General features: G+C 34.1%; 1 protein-coding gene across 3 annotated transcripts in view; it reads left to right on the top strand.

Annotated features, from left to right (window-relative positions):
- The window catches only part of SENP7 (SUMO specific peptidase 7), a 133,479-nt gene that overhangs the window by 104,825 nt on the left and 11,231 nt on the right, over window positions 1-17,423 (top strand). For all 3 annotated transcript variants that reach the window (XM_054577393.1, XM_054577392.1, XM_054577391.1), the window contains 4 exons: window positions 1,134-1,313; window positions 2,574-2,836; window positions 4,481-4,614; window positions 5,968-6,084. In XM_054577393.1, coding sequence (XP_054433368.1) covers window positions 1,134-1,313; window positions 2,574-2,836; window positions 4,481-4,614; window positions 5,968-6,084 — 694 coding nt within the window. The remainder of the gene's footprint in view (window positions 1-1,133; window positions 1,314-2,573; window positions 2,837-4,480; window positions 4,615-5,967; window positions 6,085-17,423) is intronic.

Raw genomic sequence — 17,423 nt, 5'->3', positions numbered from 1 at the left:
AAATAGAATGGCCTGGGAGCATTAGGATAAGTAGTAAGTTTTTGAATGCTTATTGTAAAATGCTTTTAAACTTCAATGTTCATGTGAATCACTTGGGTTTTATGTTAAACTGAAGATTCTGATTCAGTAGATCTAGGGTGGGGCCTGATTTGCTGTATTTGTAACAGGCTCCAAGGTGACGTCAATGTCAGAGACCGAGGAATGCATTTAGAGTGGCAAGGTGCCAGCAGATAATGAGGGGAGGAGGACTAAAAAATTTGTTCCAAGTCAGTACCCATCTTGGGTTTATACTTAGCTGATATTTTATATCCCTAGTTTAGCGGCTCATTTTCTTAAAGTTGTACCAGATGACCTTCAGGACTTTTTTATACAAGTTTTATATATTTCTCTGAGTTAAAAAAAGAAGTCCTCAGAGGAGTTTTTTTTAAGCTCACTAAGAGGGAGGAAGAGTAATAATTCAGACTGATTACCTAGAAGTTTTGAGAAGTAAAACCTGTAAGAATTTTAAAAGAAATACCATCTTAGACCACTTAGAAGCTCATCTTATTCTTGAAAATCTTTTGATAGTGGCTGATCTGTATTGTAGAATACAGATATTTTGAGAGAAGATAGGCATAAAGTGGCTTATGATAGCATTTGGAGGCTTGGTTGATAGTATTGACCAAAGTAGGAATACATAATTTTCTGTTATATTATGCTTTTCTGCATTGGTAAGGTAGTCTTCCTCTTTCTCCTCTTCTCCTTCCTTTTCTCCTTCCTCTTCTCCCTTCTCTTCTCCCCCTTTCCCTCCCCACCTCCTCCTTGTGGTATTAGAACTCTTAGGAAGATACCTCTCTGGACAAGGTTTTATCCTATGGAAATTTGCATTCATATTTTCCATTCCTGGATGTAACTGAGATCATATAGTGTAAGAGATTAAATTGCTGCATTTAATAATTATTTGGCCCTTTGTAATGTGATCTTTTTTACTCTAATCATATTGTTTGGGGTATTTCAGCTAAGTTTAGTGAAGTGCACTGGAAAAACTTGACAGTTCTTTTTGAAATACAGTATTTTAGAGAGTTGGATAGCATATAAGTGTTGTATTCCTAAGTAGATTAATTTATTAATTTGTTATATTTTATTTGTTTTAGTGTCCCTGAATGAGGTTTTATTGCTAGTGGATACCACACATTTAAAGAGGTTTGGTTTATGGAAAAGTAAGGACGATGATCACAGTAAAAGGAATCATGCTATTCTTTTCCTCTGGGTCTCTTCACATTATCTTCAGGAGATTCAGACCCAATTAGAAAACTCTATGTTAAGCCAGCAATGTGAGTATAAAATGACTTCGAAATTTCAGGATAACCTGAGAAGTTCTGTCAATAAAGTTTTCTTTTAAAATAATTTAATAGAATGTAATTTCATTGAATTTAAATTAAGTTCATTGAATTAACATTTTTTATCCCTTAATATTATATAAGATAAATTATTTATTCACATAATTTTTCCTGATACTTTTATTCAACCAAATGACATTATTTTCTAAAATAAAAGGAATACCTTATATTTTAGTCACTTACCGTCCTTGACTCCCTTTCTTAGAGTTTCTTGTGCTTACTTTGTAATGAACTGTGACCGAGCCAATCAATGGTGAAGTTAAATAAAATACAGAAGTCTTTGACTTCAGCATTTTCTTTAGTTTCTAAAAGAGAAAATCAGTTTACTTATAGTGTATATCCTTTAAGACTGGGTCAAGTACTTTTCCGTATGCTCCCATAATACTTACATATATGCGTATATATATTTAAAGTTAGTTTGCTATTGTAATTACTTCCAAATTAACTGCGGGAATTCATGATTATATAGCAGACAAGTTGGAGATATAAAATGAGCCATTTGTAATCATTATGAGGGAAGAGAATGTCATTTGAGACCATTGTGGAAATGATTGATTAAAGAAAATGATATTAAAGGAAGTGCTTGATTGGAATATATGTATTTTTAAAGGTTTTATTTATTCATTTTTAGACAGAGGGGAAGGGAGGGAGAAAGAGGAGAGAAACATCAATGTGTGAGATAAACATCGATAGGTTGCCTCTCACGCGTCCCCAACCAGAGATCTGGCCCACAACCCAGGCATGTGCCCTGACTGGGAATTGAACTAGTGATCTCTTGGTTTGCAAGCTGGTGTTCAACCCACTGAGCCATACCAGCTAGAGGTAGAATTTTTTTTTTTTTTACTTAATAGATTTGATATATAGAGGAGGGTAGAGAAAAATAATTAATTGTTTAGTTATCATTAATTTATTCATACATTCAGGAACAAATATTTACTACCTACTAAATGCCAGGTCCTGGAAATACAGAGGTCAATTTCATTGTGGAGTTTCCATCTTAATGCAGTAGGAGTCCAAAAACTGTGGATTTTGCTTCTAGGTTACTAATGGCCTATTTTGCGATTTAATTTGCCTGGGTTATTACTTTGCTGGTTGTTATATACCAACCTTACTATTGTTAATAATCAAGTTATTTTAATTATAATACCCTTTAAAATAATATTATTGATAAAAATTGTTGTTTTTTTTTAATAGCAAAGTCCAGTGAATTCATTTTCCTGGAACTACAAAATCCTATTTCACAAAGAGAAGAATTGAAATTGAAAGATATTATGACAGAAATAAGTACAACCACTGGAGAATTAGAACTTTCTTATCCATTGTCTTGGGTTCAGGCACTTCCTTTATTTCAGAACCTATCTTCAAAAGAAAGTTCTTTTATTCATTATTACTGTGCTTCAACTTGCTCTCTCCCTGCTGCTACTGCTGAAGAAATGAAGACAAAATCAATATCTCAGGTTAGCATATGATTAATATAATTGATGAGGGGGAGGGGAAAGTTTTGGTAAACATGGCTTCATTGACACTAGGCTGATTTTGAAATGCTCTTTTCCCAAAAGGGCACAATAGCCAACTTAAAAGAATTGCCACTGCTAAAGCTAGAACAGTTTGTTCAGCAAAATTAATAATGATAGTGTGTGCTTACTACCAAAGATTAAAGTGAATACCCCAAAATCTGTATTGCTATAAATAACTGAATTAATTAATGATATATAAATAATAAATAATGGGTATGGGATAGTTCATTATTAGAAAAGTATTCCAATTATAAAATAAAAAGAATAAGAGAAATACAAAACCACCATTGGAAAAACCATAGTTATCATTGTTGCAGGCAAGGTCCAAGAGATGCTAAATTTAATGGGTGAAAACTGAAGGAGAAACAGGATATGTGCATAATCTCAAAATCTCTTCCCCAATACATTTATCAGTTACAAAAAGTAGTAGCAATGGAGAATCCTGGCAGATATCACCTTAACCCACGTGATCCAAGTAGTAAGACATTTCAGCATAATGTACCTGTCACATCATGCACTGAGAAGGGTACATCACTTCCGTGGTATTCTTCCCAATGTTGTGTAACCTCAACCTAACCATGAGAAAAATCAGAAAAACCCAGTTACAAAATGACTAACTGATACTCTGTAAAAATACCAAGGTTATGAAAGACAAGGAAAAACTAAAGCATTGTAGTAGGATTCTGAAACAGAAAAAAGATATTAGTGGAAAAACTAGTGAAATCAGAATAAAGTCTGTAGTTTAGCTTATGTTATACTAAAGTTAATTTCTTAGTTTTGACAATTGTACTATGGTTACAATAACCATATGGTTATTTAACAATATGGTTATATAAGATGTTAATATTACAGGAATTTGGGAGAGGCTTGTTTTTTTGCAAGTCTTCTATAAGTTTAAAATTGTCTTGAAACAAGTAATAGTAAGTTTAAATATGCTGTTTTTTTAAAAATGAGAGTTTGGTAATATTCATGTGGCTTGTGTATCTCTGCCAAATACCTCTAGAAAGAACTTTGCTGTTCGTTGCTTGCTGTGGTGTATGCATGTGCATGTACATGCTCATACACGAGCTTGCCTGGGGCTAATCTTTAGGAAGCCACTTTAGAAAGACAAGGTGTGAGACTACCACTGTATTTTTTTTATATATATGTTGTAAAAATTTTGCATGGTAACTATATTGTATATGCAAAATTAATCTGTTTTTGCATTTACTTATGGAATCATATTATTATAAACTCAGTCTCTCTTTTGAATTTTTCTATTATTTAATCACCTCTTTTGTTCATTTTGAACTTCAGAGTTTTCAGATTCTCTTTTAATAATAAAACCCAGACCTGTAAGTAACACGAGTGAAACTTTGACCATTGTATGTACAATGTCTTTTGATCAAAAATATTGTTTTGATGTTTATATTTTTGCAGAAATTCTAAAAGTATAGATATAATTTATTGACTTGGATTTCCTTTAGTCACAGTTTCTCTTACAAGTCTAGGTTCTTGAATGTCCTTTTGAGAGTTAATAATGTTTTTAAGTATTTATAAGGAGACCTTTTTTTTTTTTTTGTTTGTTTGGCTGTTTCCTGCCAGCCCTCAAATATAGATACAGCCAAACCTAATTACACCTTCCTGCAGAAGCAAAGTAGCGGTTGCTATTCACTTTCTATTACATCTAACCCAGATGAAGAATGGCGTGAAGTCAGGCACACTGGACCTGTTCAGAAGTATGTACTTTCATGTCCTGTTTGTAATAGGTGGGCACAATTCATGTTGCTGAATTTACGTAGTTTATCTTTTTAAATATTTTGAGTTTTATTTTCACAATAACAGCTAATAGAAATGTTTTTTAAAAAATTTATGAGAGTTAAAAAAATGTTACTAAGAAAACAGTTGGTGCCCTTTTATTTAGTTTTATGTTAAAAGACAGAAATGGCAGCCAAACTGTCAAATTTGGTAAGATTAAAGCATTTATTGAAAATACTTGAATAGCAATGTATGATTTTTAAGATTATTTCATATCTGAATATATAATAGGAAAAATGAAATTGTTTACTAGAGTGTATCTCAGTTTAAGTACTTTGGAGTTTATCAGAACTTCCCTTTCAGGAATTGCTTCTTTGATTATATTTCATCTTTTCTGTCTTATGGTGGGAAGGCAGAAATTAGGGGGGTGTGCATTTGAAGGTGATTTTATTCCTCTATGTGATTCCCTTACTGTGTTTAAGGAAATAAAAAAATATTAAAGCATGGTATAGTGAAGTAGCCAATAAAATAGAAACTATAATATTAGCATTTAAAATTTTTACATATTCTTTTTTGATTTAGGTGCCATGGTTTTTCAAGATTAAATCAATTACAGTTGACTTTTATCTTCTTGAATCAGAAAGATTATATTATATGAGTGTCACTCTGTCTATTCCAAGATTATGGCCGGGAATTTACAGCTGGCCTTATTTCTGAACTTCAAGAGGGTGCCAGAAGAAAGATGCCTAATTAGTTGTCATCTGTTTTCTACTTTTTTTTTTAATTGTGTTGTAGTTATTCATTGCCCTATGTTCTCTTAAATTTTACATTGTAAGCACTTTATTATGAGAAACTTGCCTCATAAACATCCCATGTTACTTATTATCCAGCTGCTGGTTTTAGACTAGCCACCAGCAGAGAATAGTTTCTGACATCTGGCTTTTCTGAATGGAAAGAAAGTAGGAATCTAAATAGATTCACTTAGAGCATAGGAAAATCTTCTGTGGTTTATCACATGAGTTTATTGAAAGTTAAAAATTATGCAGAAGGAAGACATCCTCAGTGATATTGTAACTATAACCTATTGATTTGACAGATGTTGAGACTAGCCCATATAAGAAGGATTGAAAATGAGAAGATATTCAATGAGAGTATTATAAGTAGCTTGTGAAAATAAAGGAAGGAAAATATAATTGCTTGTCTACTCTCAGATATTATTTACTCTACATATTTTAGCTGTTGAATACTTCCCTGTTATTGTACCATATAATAAATCTTTTGGATACTCGAATTTTCAGTACCAATATACTTTAACTTTATTTTTACTTTTTAAGGTTGATTGTATATCCTCCACCACCCACTAAGGGGGGATTAGGAGTAACTAATGAAGATCTGGAGTGCTTAGAAGAAGGGGAGTTTCTTAATGATGTAATTATTGATTTCTACCTGAAGTAAGTACAGTGCTAAGTAATCTTACTTGTTTTACAGGTTTTGATGGAAATCTTAAAGTAAATGTTTTTGTGTCTGAAATATTTTACTCTAGATAAAAGTAACCTGCCAAGATGTTAAATTTGAGAAACTTTTGCCTACTAAAGTTTTCTATAGTTGACCGATTGAGTTTGATTCCTTTACTTCCAATAGGCACTGTATACTTCAGAAGAGCTAGTGTTTTTTTGTTTTAGTTTTTGATTTCTACTCCTTTGACTCCTATTCTGGTGAAGGAAGTACTTACATGATTAGAAATCAGGTTGGGAACTAACTGAAAAGAAGCAACTCTGTGTAGTTATCTGTTTTACCTTTTCTTAAAAAATAGGGGTATAGGATCTTTAAAAATACATATTTTTTAAAACATAAATTGGCTCACAGTTCTGTAACTGACTTTTTTCACAAATAACATATCTTACACATCATAAAATACTACTACATAAAAATTTGCTTCCTTGTCTTTTGTTGCAGCATAGTGTTCCATGGTATAAAGTCCATTTAATTGGTCATTGTTAATGAACATTTAGGTGTTTTCAGTTTTATTGCTATTGCAAGCAATGATTCAATGAACATCTCCTACATATATCTCTGTTTACATGTATGTTTTGGATGAATAGTTTTGTAGAAGTTGAATTCCTGGTTAAAGAGCATGCATGTTTTCAATTTTTAGATACTGTCAAATTGTATTTAAAAAGGCTTTATCAATTTGCATTCTCATTAATACTGAACATTATTATTATTATTTTTTTACTATCTACCAATTTGGTGAGCCAAAAAAATGGTATCACGTTGTTATGCTTTGCTTTTCCCTGATTACTTTTGCATCTGAGCATATGTTTATTGGTGATATTTTTATTGTATTTTTTCCATTACCATTTATCCCCCTTAAGTCCCTTTCCCCTGACAATCACCACACTGTTATCCCATGTCCATGAGACCTTTTTTCCCTTTGTTTGATCTTTCCACCTCCAGCCCCTCCCCCTAGAGCTTTTGTCCTGCTCTCTCTCTCTATTTTGCTTCCTAGTTCAATTTGTTATTAGATTCCATGTATGAGTGAAATTGTATGGTATTTGTCTTTCTCTTACTAGCTTATTTCATTTAGCATAATGTTCTCCAGGTCCATCCATGGTGTCAAAAAGGGTCAAATTTTCCTTTTTATGGCTGAGTAGTATTCCATTGTGTAAATGTTCCATAGTTGTTTTATTTACTCATGTACTAATGGATACTTGGGCTGCTTCCAAAGCTTGGAGATTGTAAATAACACTGCAGTGAACCTGGTGCTTATGTTCTTTTGTTTTCCTTCAGGTATATTCCCAGAAGTGGAATTGCTGTGTCATAGGACAGTTATATTTTTAATTTTTTGAGGTATCTCTGTATTGCTTTCCACTGTGGTTGCACCAATCTGCATTCCTACCAAACAGTGCAAAAGGGTTACCCTTTCTTCACATCCACGCCAGCACTTGTTTGTTGATTTATTGATGATAGTCATTCTGACCAGTGTGAGGTGATATCTCATTGTGGTTTTAATTTGTATTTCTCTGATAATTAGTGATGTTGAGCATTTTTTCATATCTATCGGCCATCTGTATGTCCTCTTAGGAGAAATGTCTATTCAAGTCCTTTGCCCATTTTTAAATTGGATTTTTTTTGGTGTTGAGTTTAAGTTCTTTATAAATGTTGGATATTAACCTCTTATCAGATAGATCAGTGAATATGTTCTCCTATTCAGTGGTTTGTCTTTTTATTTTGTTGATGATTTCCTTTGCTGTACAAAACTTTTTAGTTTGATGTAGTCCCATTTGTTTATGTCTTCTTTTGTTTCTCTTGCATAGGGAGATAGATCAGAAAAATTATTGCTATGAGTAATGTCTGAAATTTTACTGCCTGTGATATCTTCTAGGATTTTTATGGCTTCAGGTCTAACATTTAAGTCTTTATTTCATTTTAAATTATTCTTTTGTGTGGTATAAGAAGGTGGTCTAGTTTCATTCTTCTGTATTTATCTGTCCAATTTTCCCAAGACCATTTATTGAATAAACTATCTTTAGCCCATTGTATGTGCTTGCTTCCTCTGTTGAATATTAATTGACTGTGAACGTGTGGGTTTATTTCTGGGCTCTCTATTCTCTTCAGATGATCTATGTGTTTGTTTTTATGCTAGTACATGCTGTTTTGATTACTATGACCTTGTAGTATAGTTTGATATTAGGTCGCATGATTGTTCTCACTTTGTTCTTCTTTCTCAGAACTGCTATTTCTATACAGGGCCTTCTGTGGTTCCATATAAATTTCTGAAATATTATTCTAGTTCTGTGAAATAGGACATTTATATCTTGATAGGAATTGCATTGAATCTATAGATTGTTTTGGTAACATGGACATTTTCATGATCTTAATTCTTTCTATCCATGAACACGGTATGTGGTTCTATTTATTTGTATTGGGTTGGCCAAAAGGTTCGTTTGGATTTTCTGTAAGATGGCTCCAGCAGTGTTTAGTTGTCTTTAACTTCATTTGAAACAGTTTTGTTAGTTGTATTGTGACAGCTGTCATATCGGTGTGCATTAAAAAACAACTTATCAAAATTGGTGAATTTTTGTCTACCCATTTTAATATTGAAGATGGGAAAAATATGCAACATTCTTGGCATATTATGGTTTATTATTTCAAGAAAGGTAAAAACGTAACTGTAATGCAAAAATGGATTTGTACAGTGTCTGGAGAGGTGCTCTGACTGACCAGTCATACCTCAACTGATTTGCAAAGTTTTGGGCTGGAGATTTCTCACTGGACAATGCTCCACAATCAGGTAGACCAGTTGAAGTTGATAGTGGTCAAATCGAGACATCAATTGATAACAATCAATGTTACACCACACCAAAGATAGCTGACATACTCAAAACTTTTCAGATGAAGTGTTGAAAGTCATTTGCACGAGCTTGGTTATGTTAATCACTTTAATGTTTGGATTCTATGTAAGTTAAGGGAAAAAGCCCTCTTGACCATATTTCTGCATGAGATTCTCTACTTAAACATAACGAAAATGTTCTGTTTTTAAAACAAATTGTGATGGGTGATGAGAAGTAGATACTTTACAATAATGTGGAATGGAAGATATCGTGGGGTAGGCGAAGTGAACCACCATCAGCTGCATCAGAGGCTGGTCTTCATCCAAAGAAGGTGATGTTGTGTATATGGTAGGACTGTGTGTGATGTTGTGTATATGAAAGGAAGTCCCCTATTATGAGGTCCTTCTGGAAAACCAAACAATTAATTCCAACAAGTACTGCTCCCAGTTAGACCAACTGAAAGCCGCAGTTGCCAGTAAGTGTCCAGAATTAGTCAACAGACAGTGTATAATCTTCCATCAGGATAATGCAAGACCACATGTTTATTTGTTGACCAAAAACTGTTAACAGGTTGGCTGGGAAGTTCTGATTCATCGGCCATATTCACCAGGCATTGCACCTTCGAATTTCCATTTATATTGGTCTTTACAAAATCCTCTCTCTCTCTCTCTCTCTCTCTTTTTTTAAAGATTTTATTTTTTTATTTTTAAACAGATGGGGAAAGGGAAGGAGAAAGAGAGGGAGAGAAACATCAATGTGTGATTGCCTCTCATGCGCCTGTCACTGGGGACTTGGCTTGCAACCCAGGCACATGCCCTGACTGGGAATTGAACCAGTGACCTTTGCTTTGCAGGCCAGCACTCAATCCACTGAGCTAAATCAGCTAGGGTACAAAATCCTCTTAATAGAAAAAAATTCAGTTCCCTGGAAGATTGCAAAAGACACCTGGAACAGTTCTTTGCTCAAAAAGATAAAAAGTGTTGGGAAGTTGGCATTATGAAGTTGCCTGAAAGATGGCAGAAGGTAATGGGACAAAACAGTGAATATGTTGTTCAGTAAAGTTATTGGTGAACATAAAAATTGGTGAAAAGTAAAAATTTTATTTTTACTTTGAAACCAAATGACCATTTTGTCCAACCCAATATTTTTTCAATTTTTTTTCTTCAGTGTCTTATAATTTCCTGAGTACAACTCTTTTGCATCCTTGGTTAGATTTATTCTTAGGGTTTTAAAATTTTTTTTTGAAGCAATTGTGAATGGGATTTGGTTTGTTTTCATAATTTTCCTTTCTCATGGTTCATTATTGACATAAAAAATGCTACTGATTTCTGGATATTAATTTTGTATCCGGCTCCTTTATGGAATTCATTTGTCAGTTTTAGTAGTTTCTTGTTGGAATCTTTAGGGTTCTCTATCTACTCATAGTAATAGTATCGTATCTACTCAGTATCATGTCATCTGCAAATACAGGCAGTTTTTACTCCTTCCCTTCTAATTTGGAATCCTTTTATTTATTTATTTATTTTTTCTTGTCTGATTGCTATGGCCAGGACTTTCAGTACTATGTGAATAAGAAAGGTGAAAGTGGACATTGTTGTCTTGTTCCTGATCTTAAGGGGAATGCTTGTAGTTTTTGCCTATTGAGTATGATGCTGGCAGTGGGTTTGTCATATATGGCCTTCATTTTGTTTAGGTATGTTCCCTCTATTACCACTTTCTGAGAGTTTTTATCATAAATGGGTGCTAGATTTTATCAAATGCTTTTTCTGCATCTATTGATATGATCATGTGGTTTTTATCCTTCATTTTCTTTATGTGGTATATCACATTTATTGATTTGTGAATGCTGTACAAACCTGGCATTCCCAGAATAAATTCCACTTGATCATGGTGTGTGATCTTCTTGTTGTATTGCTGTATTTGGTATGCTAATATTTTTGTTGAGGATTTTAGCATCTATGTTTATCATGGATGCTGGCCTATAATTTTTGTTTTTTGTAGTGTCTTTAACTAGTTTTGGAATTAGGATAATGCTGGCCTTGTAAAATGACCTTGGGAATCTTTCCTCCTTTTGAATTTTTTGGAATGGTTTAAGAAGAAGAGGTGTTAGTTTTTCTCAGAATGTTTGTTAAAATTCATCTGTGAAGACATCCAGTTCAGGGCTTCTGTTTGTTGGGAGTTTTTAAAAATTATTGCTTCAGTTTTACTAAGTGTAATCTGTCTATTCAGATTCTGATTCTTACTGATTTGGTTTTGGAAGACTGTATGTTACCAGGAATTATCCATTTCATCTAGGTTAGCATAAAGTTAGCTGTTCATAATATTTTCATGAAATCCTTTGTATTTCTTTGGCATCATTTGTTATTTCTCCTCTCTCAGTTCTGATTTTATTTATTTGGTTCCTCTCTTTTTTTCTTGATGTGTCTGGTTAAAGGTTTGTCAGTTTTATCTTTTTAACGAATCAGCTCTTGGATTCATTGATCTTTTGTATCATTTTTAAAAAACTCTTATTTTGTTTATTTCTGCTCTGATCTTTATTACTTAATTTTGCTGTGTATACTATGCTCTTGTGTGTAATGTGCATCCACATTTTTGGCCCAAACTTTTAGGAAAAATATCTCTCATTTTAATTTTTAAATTCAATTTTTTATTTATATATATAACTGATGATCATATTCCAGAGTATAATTTTTCATGTGGATATCATTATTCTTTTCAAGAGTTATGCTTTTAACACATAGGCATAAATAAAATAATTAAAAACAATTCTAGAGATACAGAATCATTACTACCCATGTATAATGCACATCCTTATTTTTCCCTTAAAAATTTGGGCAAAAGGTGTGTATCATACACAACAAAAGATGGTATTTCCTTCTTTCACTTTGGGCTTTGCTGTTTTTCTAGTTCCTTTAAGTGTAAAGTTAGATTGTTTATTTGGGCTTTCTCTTGTTTCTCAAGATAGGCCTGTAATTCTATGAATTTCTCTCTTAGCCTTGCTTTCCTTGTGTCCCACAGATACTGGATTGTTGTGTTCTCATTTTCATTTGTTTCTAGATTCTTTCTGATTTCTTCCTTGATCTCATTGTTGACCCATTCATTGGTTAATAACGTGTTATTTAGCTTCCATGTCTTTATTTTTCAGTGTCCTTATGATTGATTTCTGGTTTCATAGCATTATGGTCAGAAAAGATACTTGATATGAATTTAGTCTTCTTAAATATATTGAGATTTGTTTTCTGTCCTAACGTGGTCTATCCTAGAAAATATTCCATAAGTACTTGAAAAGAATTTATATTCTGCTGTTTTGGGGTGAAATGCTCTGAAGATATCAATTAAATCCATTTGATCTAGTGTGTCATTTAAGGCTGTTGTTTCCTTGTTGATTTTCTGTCTGGAAATTCTATCCATTGAAGTCAATGGGGTGTTAAAATCCCCTACTAACTGTACTTCTGTTGATCTCTTCCTTTTTTGTCCATCAAGACTTGCTTTCCATATTTAAATGCTCCCATGTTGGGTGCATAAGTGTTTATTTACTAGGGTTATATCCTTTTTGATCGATTGTTCCATTTATCATTATGTAGTGTCCTTCTTTGTCTCTTACTATAGCCTTGGTTTTAAGTCTGTTTTGTCATATATAAGTATTGTTACCCCAGCTTTTTTTTTTTCCCCCTTTCCATTTACGTGAAAGATCTTTTTACATTTCTTTACTCTTAGTCTGTGTGTATCTTTTGTTCTGAGGTGGGCCTCTTGTAGATAGCATAGGCATGGTTCTTACTTTTTTATCCATTCAGCTACCCTATGTCTTTTTTTTTTTAAAGGACTTTATTTATTTTTAGAGAGGGGAAGGGAGGGAGAAAGAGGGAGAGAAGTATCAATGTGTGGTTGCTTCTTATGTGCCTCATCCTGGGGACTTGGCCCGCAATCCAGGCATGTGCCCTGACTGGGAATTGAACCAGCGACCCTTTGGTTTGCAGACCAGCACTCAATCCACTGATACACACCAGCCAGGGCAGCTACCCTATGTCTTTTGATTGGAGCATTTAAACCATTTACATTTAAAGTGATTATTGATAGATGTGTATTTATTGTCATTTTACATTTTAACTATTTCCTTCATTTTTTTCCTTCTTTTTTCCTTAAAGCAAGCCCTTTAACATTTGTTGCAGTAGTGGTTTGGTGTTAACATACTCCTTTGGCTTTTTCTTGTCTTGGATCTCCTGATTACTCCTTCAGTGTTAAATGATAGTCTTGCTGGGTAAAGTAGGTCCTTGTTTTTCATCACCTTGAATATTTCATGCCAATCTCTTTTGGCCTGAAATGTTTATGTTGTAAAATCACATGACAGTCTAATGGGAGCTCTCCTGTAGGTAACTGCTTTTCTCTTGCATCTTTTAAGATTCTCTCCTTGTCTTTAAGCTTTGCTATTTTAATTATGATGTGTCTTGCTATGGGCCTGTTTGGGTCCATCTTGTTTGGGCTATCTGTACTTCCTGGACTTGTGTGTTTTTTTTCCTTCACCATATTAGGGAAGTTTTGGTCATTATTTTTTCAGATAGATTCTTGATCCCTTGCTCACTCTCTTCTCCTTCTGGTGTCCCCGTGATGTGGAAGTTATTAACACTTCATGTTGTTCCAAAGATTTCTTAAATTCTCCTCATTTTTAAAAATTCTTTTTCCTTTTTGCTGCTCTACTTGGGTTTTTTTTTACTACTTTGTCTTCCAGAATCTGATTTGATTCTCTCTGTCATCTAGCCTCTTGTTTATTCCTTCCATTATATTATTTATTTAAGATACTGCGTTCTTTAATTCTGGCTGGCTCTTTTTTATGCTTTCTTTGTCTTTTTCCAAGCTGTTGACTATCCTTATAATCGTTACTCTAAATTCTGTATCTGATGAATTGCTTGCCTCCATTTTTTTTAGTTCTTCTTCTGGAGCATTCCCTTGTTCTTTTATTTGGGGCTTGTCTGTTTTCCCATTTTGGCTACCTCTTTGTGTTTGTTCGGTGTATTAGGTAGATATACAAAAACCCTGGGGCAAACCTATGACAGATACTGCCTGTACCTGGCCCTTAGGCAACCTGTTTGGAGCTGTCAGCGATCCACATCTTGTGGCTCCCTGTTCTGGGCCTGGGTGTGTCCAGAATGATCCAAGCTGTATTCCAAAGCTGGCTTTTACCAGCACCAGCCTTGAGGGAGGGTCAGCTAAAGTCTCGGATCTCCCAGAGAGCCATGTTGGTCTACAAACTTTCTGTTAGGCTTCATCAGTGAAATAGCCTCCAGCTGTACTCCTCAGCAAGCCCGTCTAAGTTCCACAGAGTGGGGAGAGAGGGATCCATCCAGGCGGGGGCTATTGCTTCCCCTTAGGCTGATGCCACATGGAGGGGAGTGCTTTGCTTGAGAAAGATGGTTTCTGCATTATGGGGAATGACTCAGCACAGGGATCCTGGAGGCTGACCCTTCCACCAACCCCAGACTCATCTCATGTGCATCTAGTCCACTCTGTCCTCCCTGTGCTGGAGCCCAGGGTAGGTGGCTGCAAACGGAATTTTGTGTATTGGCCTTTAGGAGACTCTCTGTGCCTCCAGCTATCTTTACCTGGTGGACAGAAACCCTGCTGCTTTTCACAGTTGGATGTTATTTGGGTTCCTTTCTTGGTTCTGATGCTGTAAGCTGGGGAGCCCAGTTTGGGGTTTAGACCCCACACTTCCCAGTGGTAATCCCCCAGCCACTGAAATATCCCTCTAGGAACTTCAGCTGCTGCCCATGGAAGCCCTGCCAACCCTGTTGTACTTCCTCCACACTTTGTACCAATCTTGTTGTGAAGTGGTTTCTTCTGTCCATCCTTGGCTATAAGGCTTCTCCCCAGCTGGTGTTCAGTTGGTTATTCAGGGTGATTTTTCTATAATTTAGTTGTAGTTCCAGTTTTGTTCTGGAAAGAGGTTGGTGTAGATTCCATCTACTTCACTGCCATCTTGGAGCTCTCTATTGTATTTTTAAGCTGAGTAAGAGTTAATAGTCATTTTAAAAATCCATATTACTATTTCATTGAAAAATAAATTTCAAATTTTTGTATAGCCAAGTTAATAAAGAAATAGATAGGAAAGTTTTGTCAGCTTTAATGCAAAGGTAATGTTTCTAGCCTTCATTTGATAATGTATTCCTAGACATATAATTCCAGCACTTCTTCGAACTATCTCTAATTATTTCACTGGCCCTTCTCAGACTAAATTTATTATCATTTTACTTAAGCCATATTGTTTGACTGATAATTCAATACTTATTCCAGTCACTCATGTCCCAAATCTCACATTGTAATTTACTCTTTATCCTAGATATTACAGATTTAATCTATAGAAGTTTGATTTGGGTTCTTTTTTATATCTACCATGTCTCCATTTAGTTACAATAACTGTTTCAATGTCCTTTTCTACTTATTCTAATATTTATTTAAGTTCTGGGCCAGTGGGTCAGTTGTTAGTTTTTTTGCTTCTTTCCGTGCCTGGTGATTTTTTATTTTGGGTGCTGGGTATTTTTGTATTCTTATAAATATTCTTGAATTTTGTCTTGAAACATAGTTTATTTGTAAGCTGTTTGATGCTTTTAAGAGTAATGATTTTTATGATTGGTAAGTTAAGGCCAACAATGAATCCCCACTTCTGAGGAAAGACCTTTCCGAGTATTCTACCCAATGCCTCTTGAATGATGAGTTTTTCCAGCCTGGCTGACAGGAAAAGGTGTTATTCCCATTGTCTGGCAATGCTGGGTACCTTCTATCTAATCTTTTTAGGTAGTTCTTTTCTTGGGTATTTTCCTTAAACCCATGCAACGATGAATATTTTGCTGATTTCTTGAAGAGGCCTTTCTGAAGATGTTTAGAGTTCTCTCTATATGCATACAGTTCTTTTCTTTCCCGTATTCAGATCTGCAAACTCTAGCTGCCTTGATCTTCTCTGACTCTCCTCATTTTTTCACCTTGGACTCTGCCAGACTTCAGTGGGTTACTCCTTTTTGGGCTGCAGCCTGGAAACTATCAAGCAGTAAGCTGGGACATTTATGGAGCTTACCTTGTTTGTTTCATATTTCTCAAGGATCACTGTTCTTTGCTGCTTGATGTCCAGGGTTTTGAGAACTATTGTTTTATATATTTTGTTCGAGTTTTTGCTGTTTCAAGCAGGAGGGTAAACCTATTTCCTATTATTCAATTTAGGCTGGGAGCAAACGTCTCCATTGTCATGGACTCTTTACCCACCCTTCCCTTTCTGCATATTCAGTTGCCAATTGTAGTAGATTCTGTCTCTCAAATTTATTTAATCTCTTTGGTTTTTTGTCATAATAATCTTTCTAGTACTCCTTACCTCAGTGAAATTGTTATTCTGTCTTTATGTAGTCTCTCTGTATCTTTGGTCTCTGTTTTATTGTCCATTGAGTATGTTTTTAAAACTATTATTTTTCTTAAACTACTCTAAGGAAAAAATTCTTAGAAAGGTTTAATAATATCTTATTACCTGTCAAAATGAGTTCAAACACAGTGTGACATTTGAGGGTCTTGATAGTATGACACTAATCTGTCTTTTCAGCTATCTATTGATCTAACCCTACACATATTGCATAGTACAGTAAAATTGAATTTTAAACAGTTTACTAAACAAAGGCCATCTCTATTTATGCTTCTGCATTAATGCCCTGTTATTCTTGCTTCCTGGAATCCTCACCTCTTTATCTTTTTAAATTTTTATTCTTCGTTCACGGTTTCTTGCAAGTGGTACCTTTGTGAAACTTTTCCTGATCTTATAACAAAAATTATTAACTCCCATAACCCTTCATTTGCATCTCTTTTATGGTACTTATAATATTTTGCCTTATTTTAAAGTTACTTGGTGGTTTTATGATCATTCTCCTTTTAAAGGTTTAGCATCTTGAATTTTACTTATTTTTGTATCCCTATAATGGTATCACATTTATATTTTGTGAGATGAATTGAGTCATTTTTGGTATTAATTTTAATGTTTTATTGGAATTAACTAATAAAATTTTATTTTTAATTCAGTTCTAATTGTATCTTTCTATACTTCCTTTTTACAGAACTGTCCATATTTCTGTCCCTTACTTTCAGAGGAAATTCTAACTTTATTTTTTTGAACTACTTTCTATTTAGTTTTTAAATTGATGAATAGCTTTCAAATAGTAAAGTGTACAGCTAATGAATGTTCACATATGCGTGCACACGTGTAATCATCATTCAGATCAAACATTCTTTGTATCTCCTTCCATGTCCTCCCTATAACCACATTATGAAAAAACTTCAAATTGTCTTTGTCTTTTATGCTTCTAGAAAAAGCAATTACAAGGTTAGTTTTGAACCTGAATAAACATTAAGAATAGCAGAGTTCTGTAATCATGAAGGACTTTATTTTTAAATGATTGAATTATAATCTTATGTTGAATTTTTAGTTT

The sequence above is a fragment of the Pteronotus mesoamericanus genome, unplaced genomic scaffold, assembly GCF_021234165.1.
Source record: "Pteronotus mesoamericanus isolate MK-2021 breed Mesoamerican mustached bat unplaced genomic scaffold, CSHL_Meso_final contig_42, whole genome shotgun sequence".
NCBI classification, from domain to species: Eukaryota; Metazoa; Chordata; class Mammalia; order Chiroptera; family Mormoopidae; genus Pteronotus; species Pteronotus mesoamericanus.
Note: the sequence above shows the minus strand (reverse complement) of the source record. Positions and strands in the feature narration are given on the sequence as shown.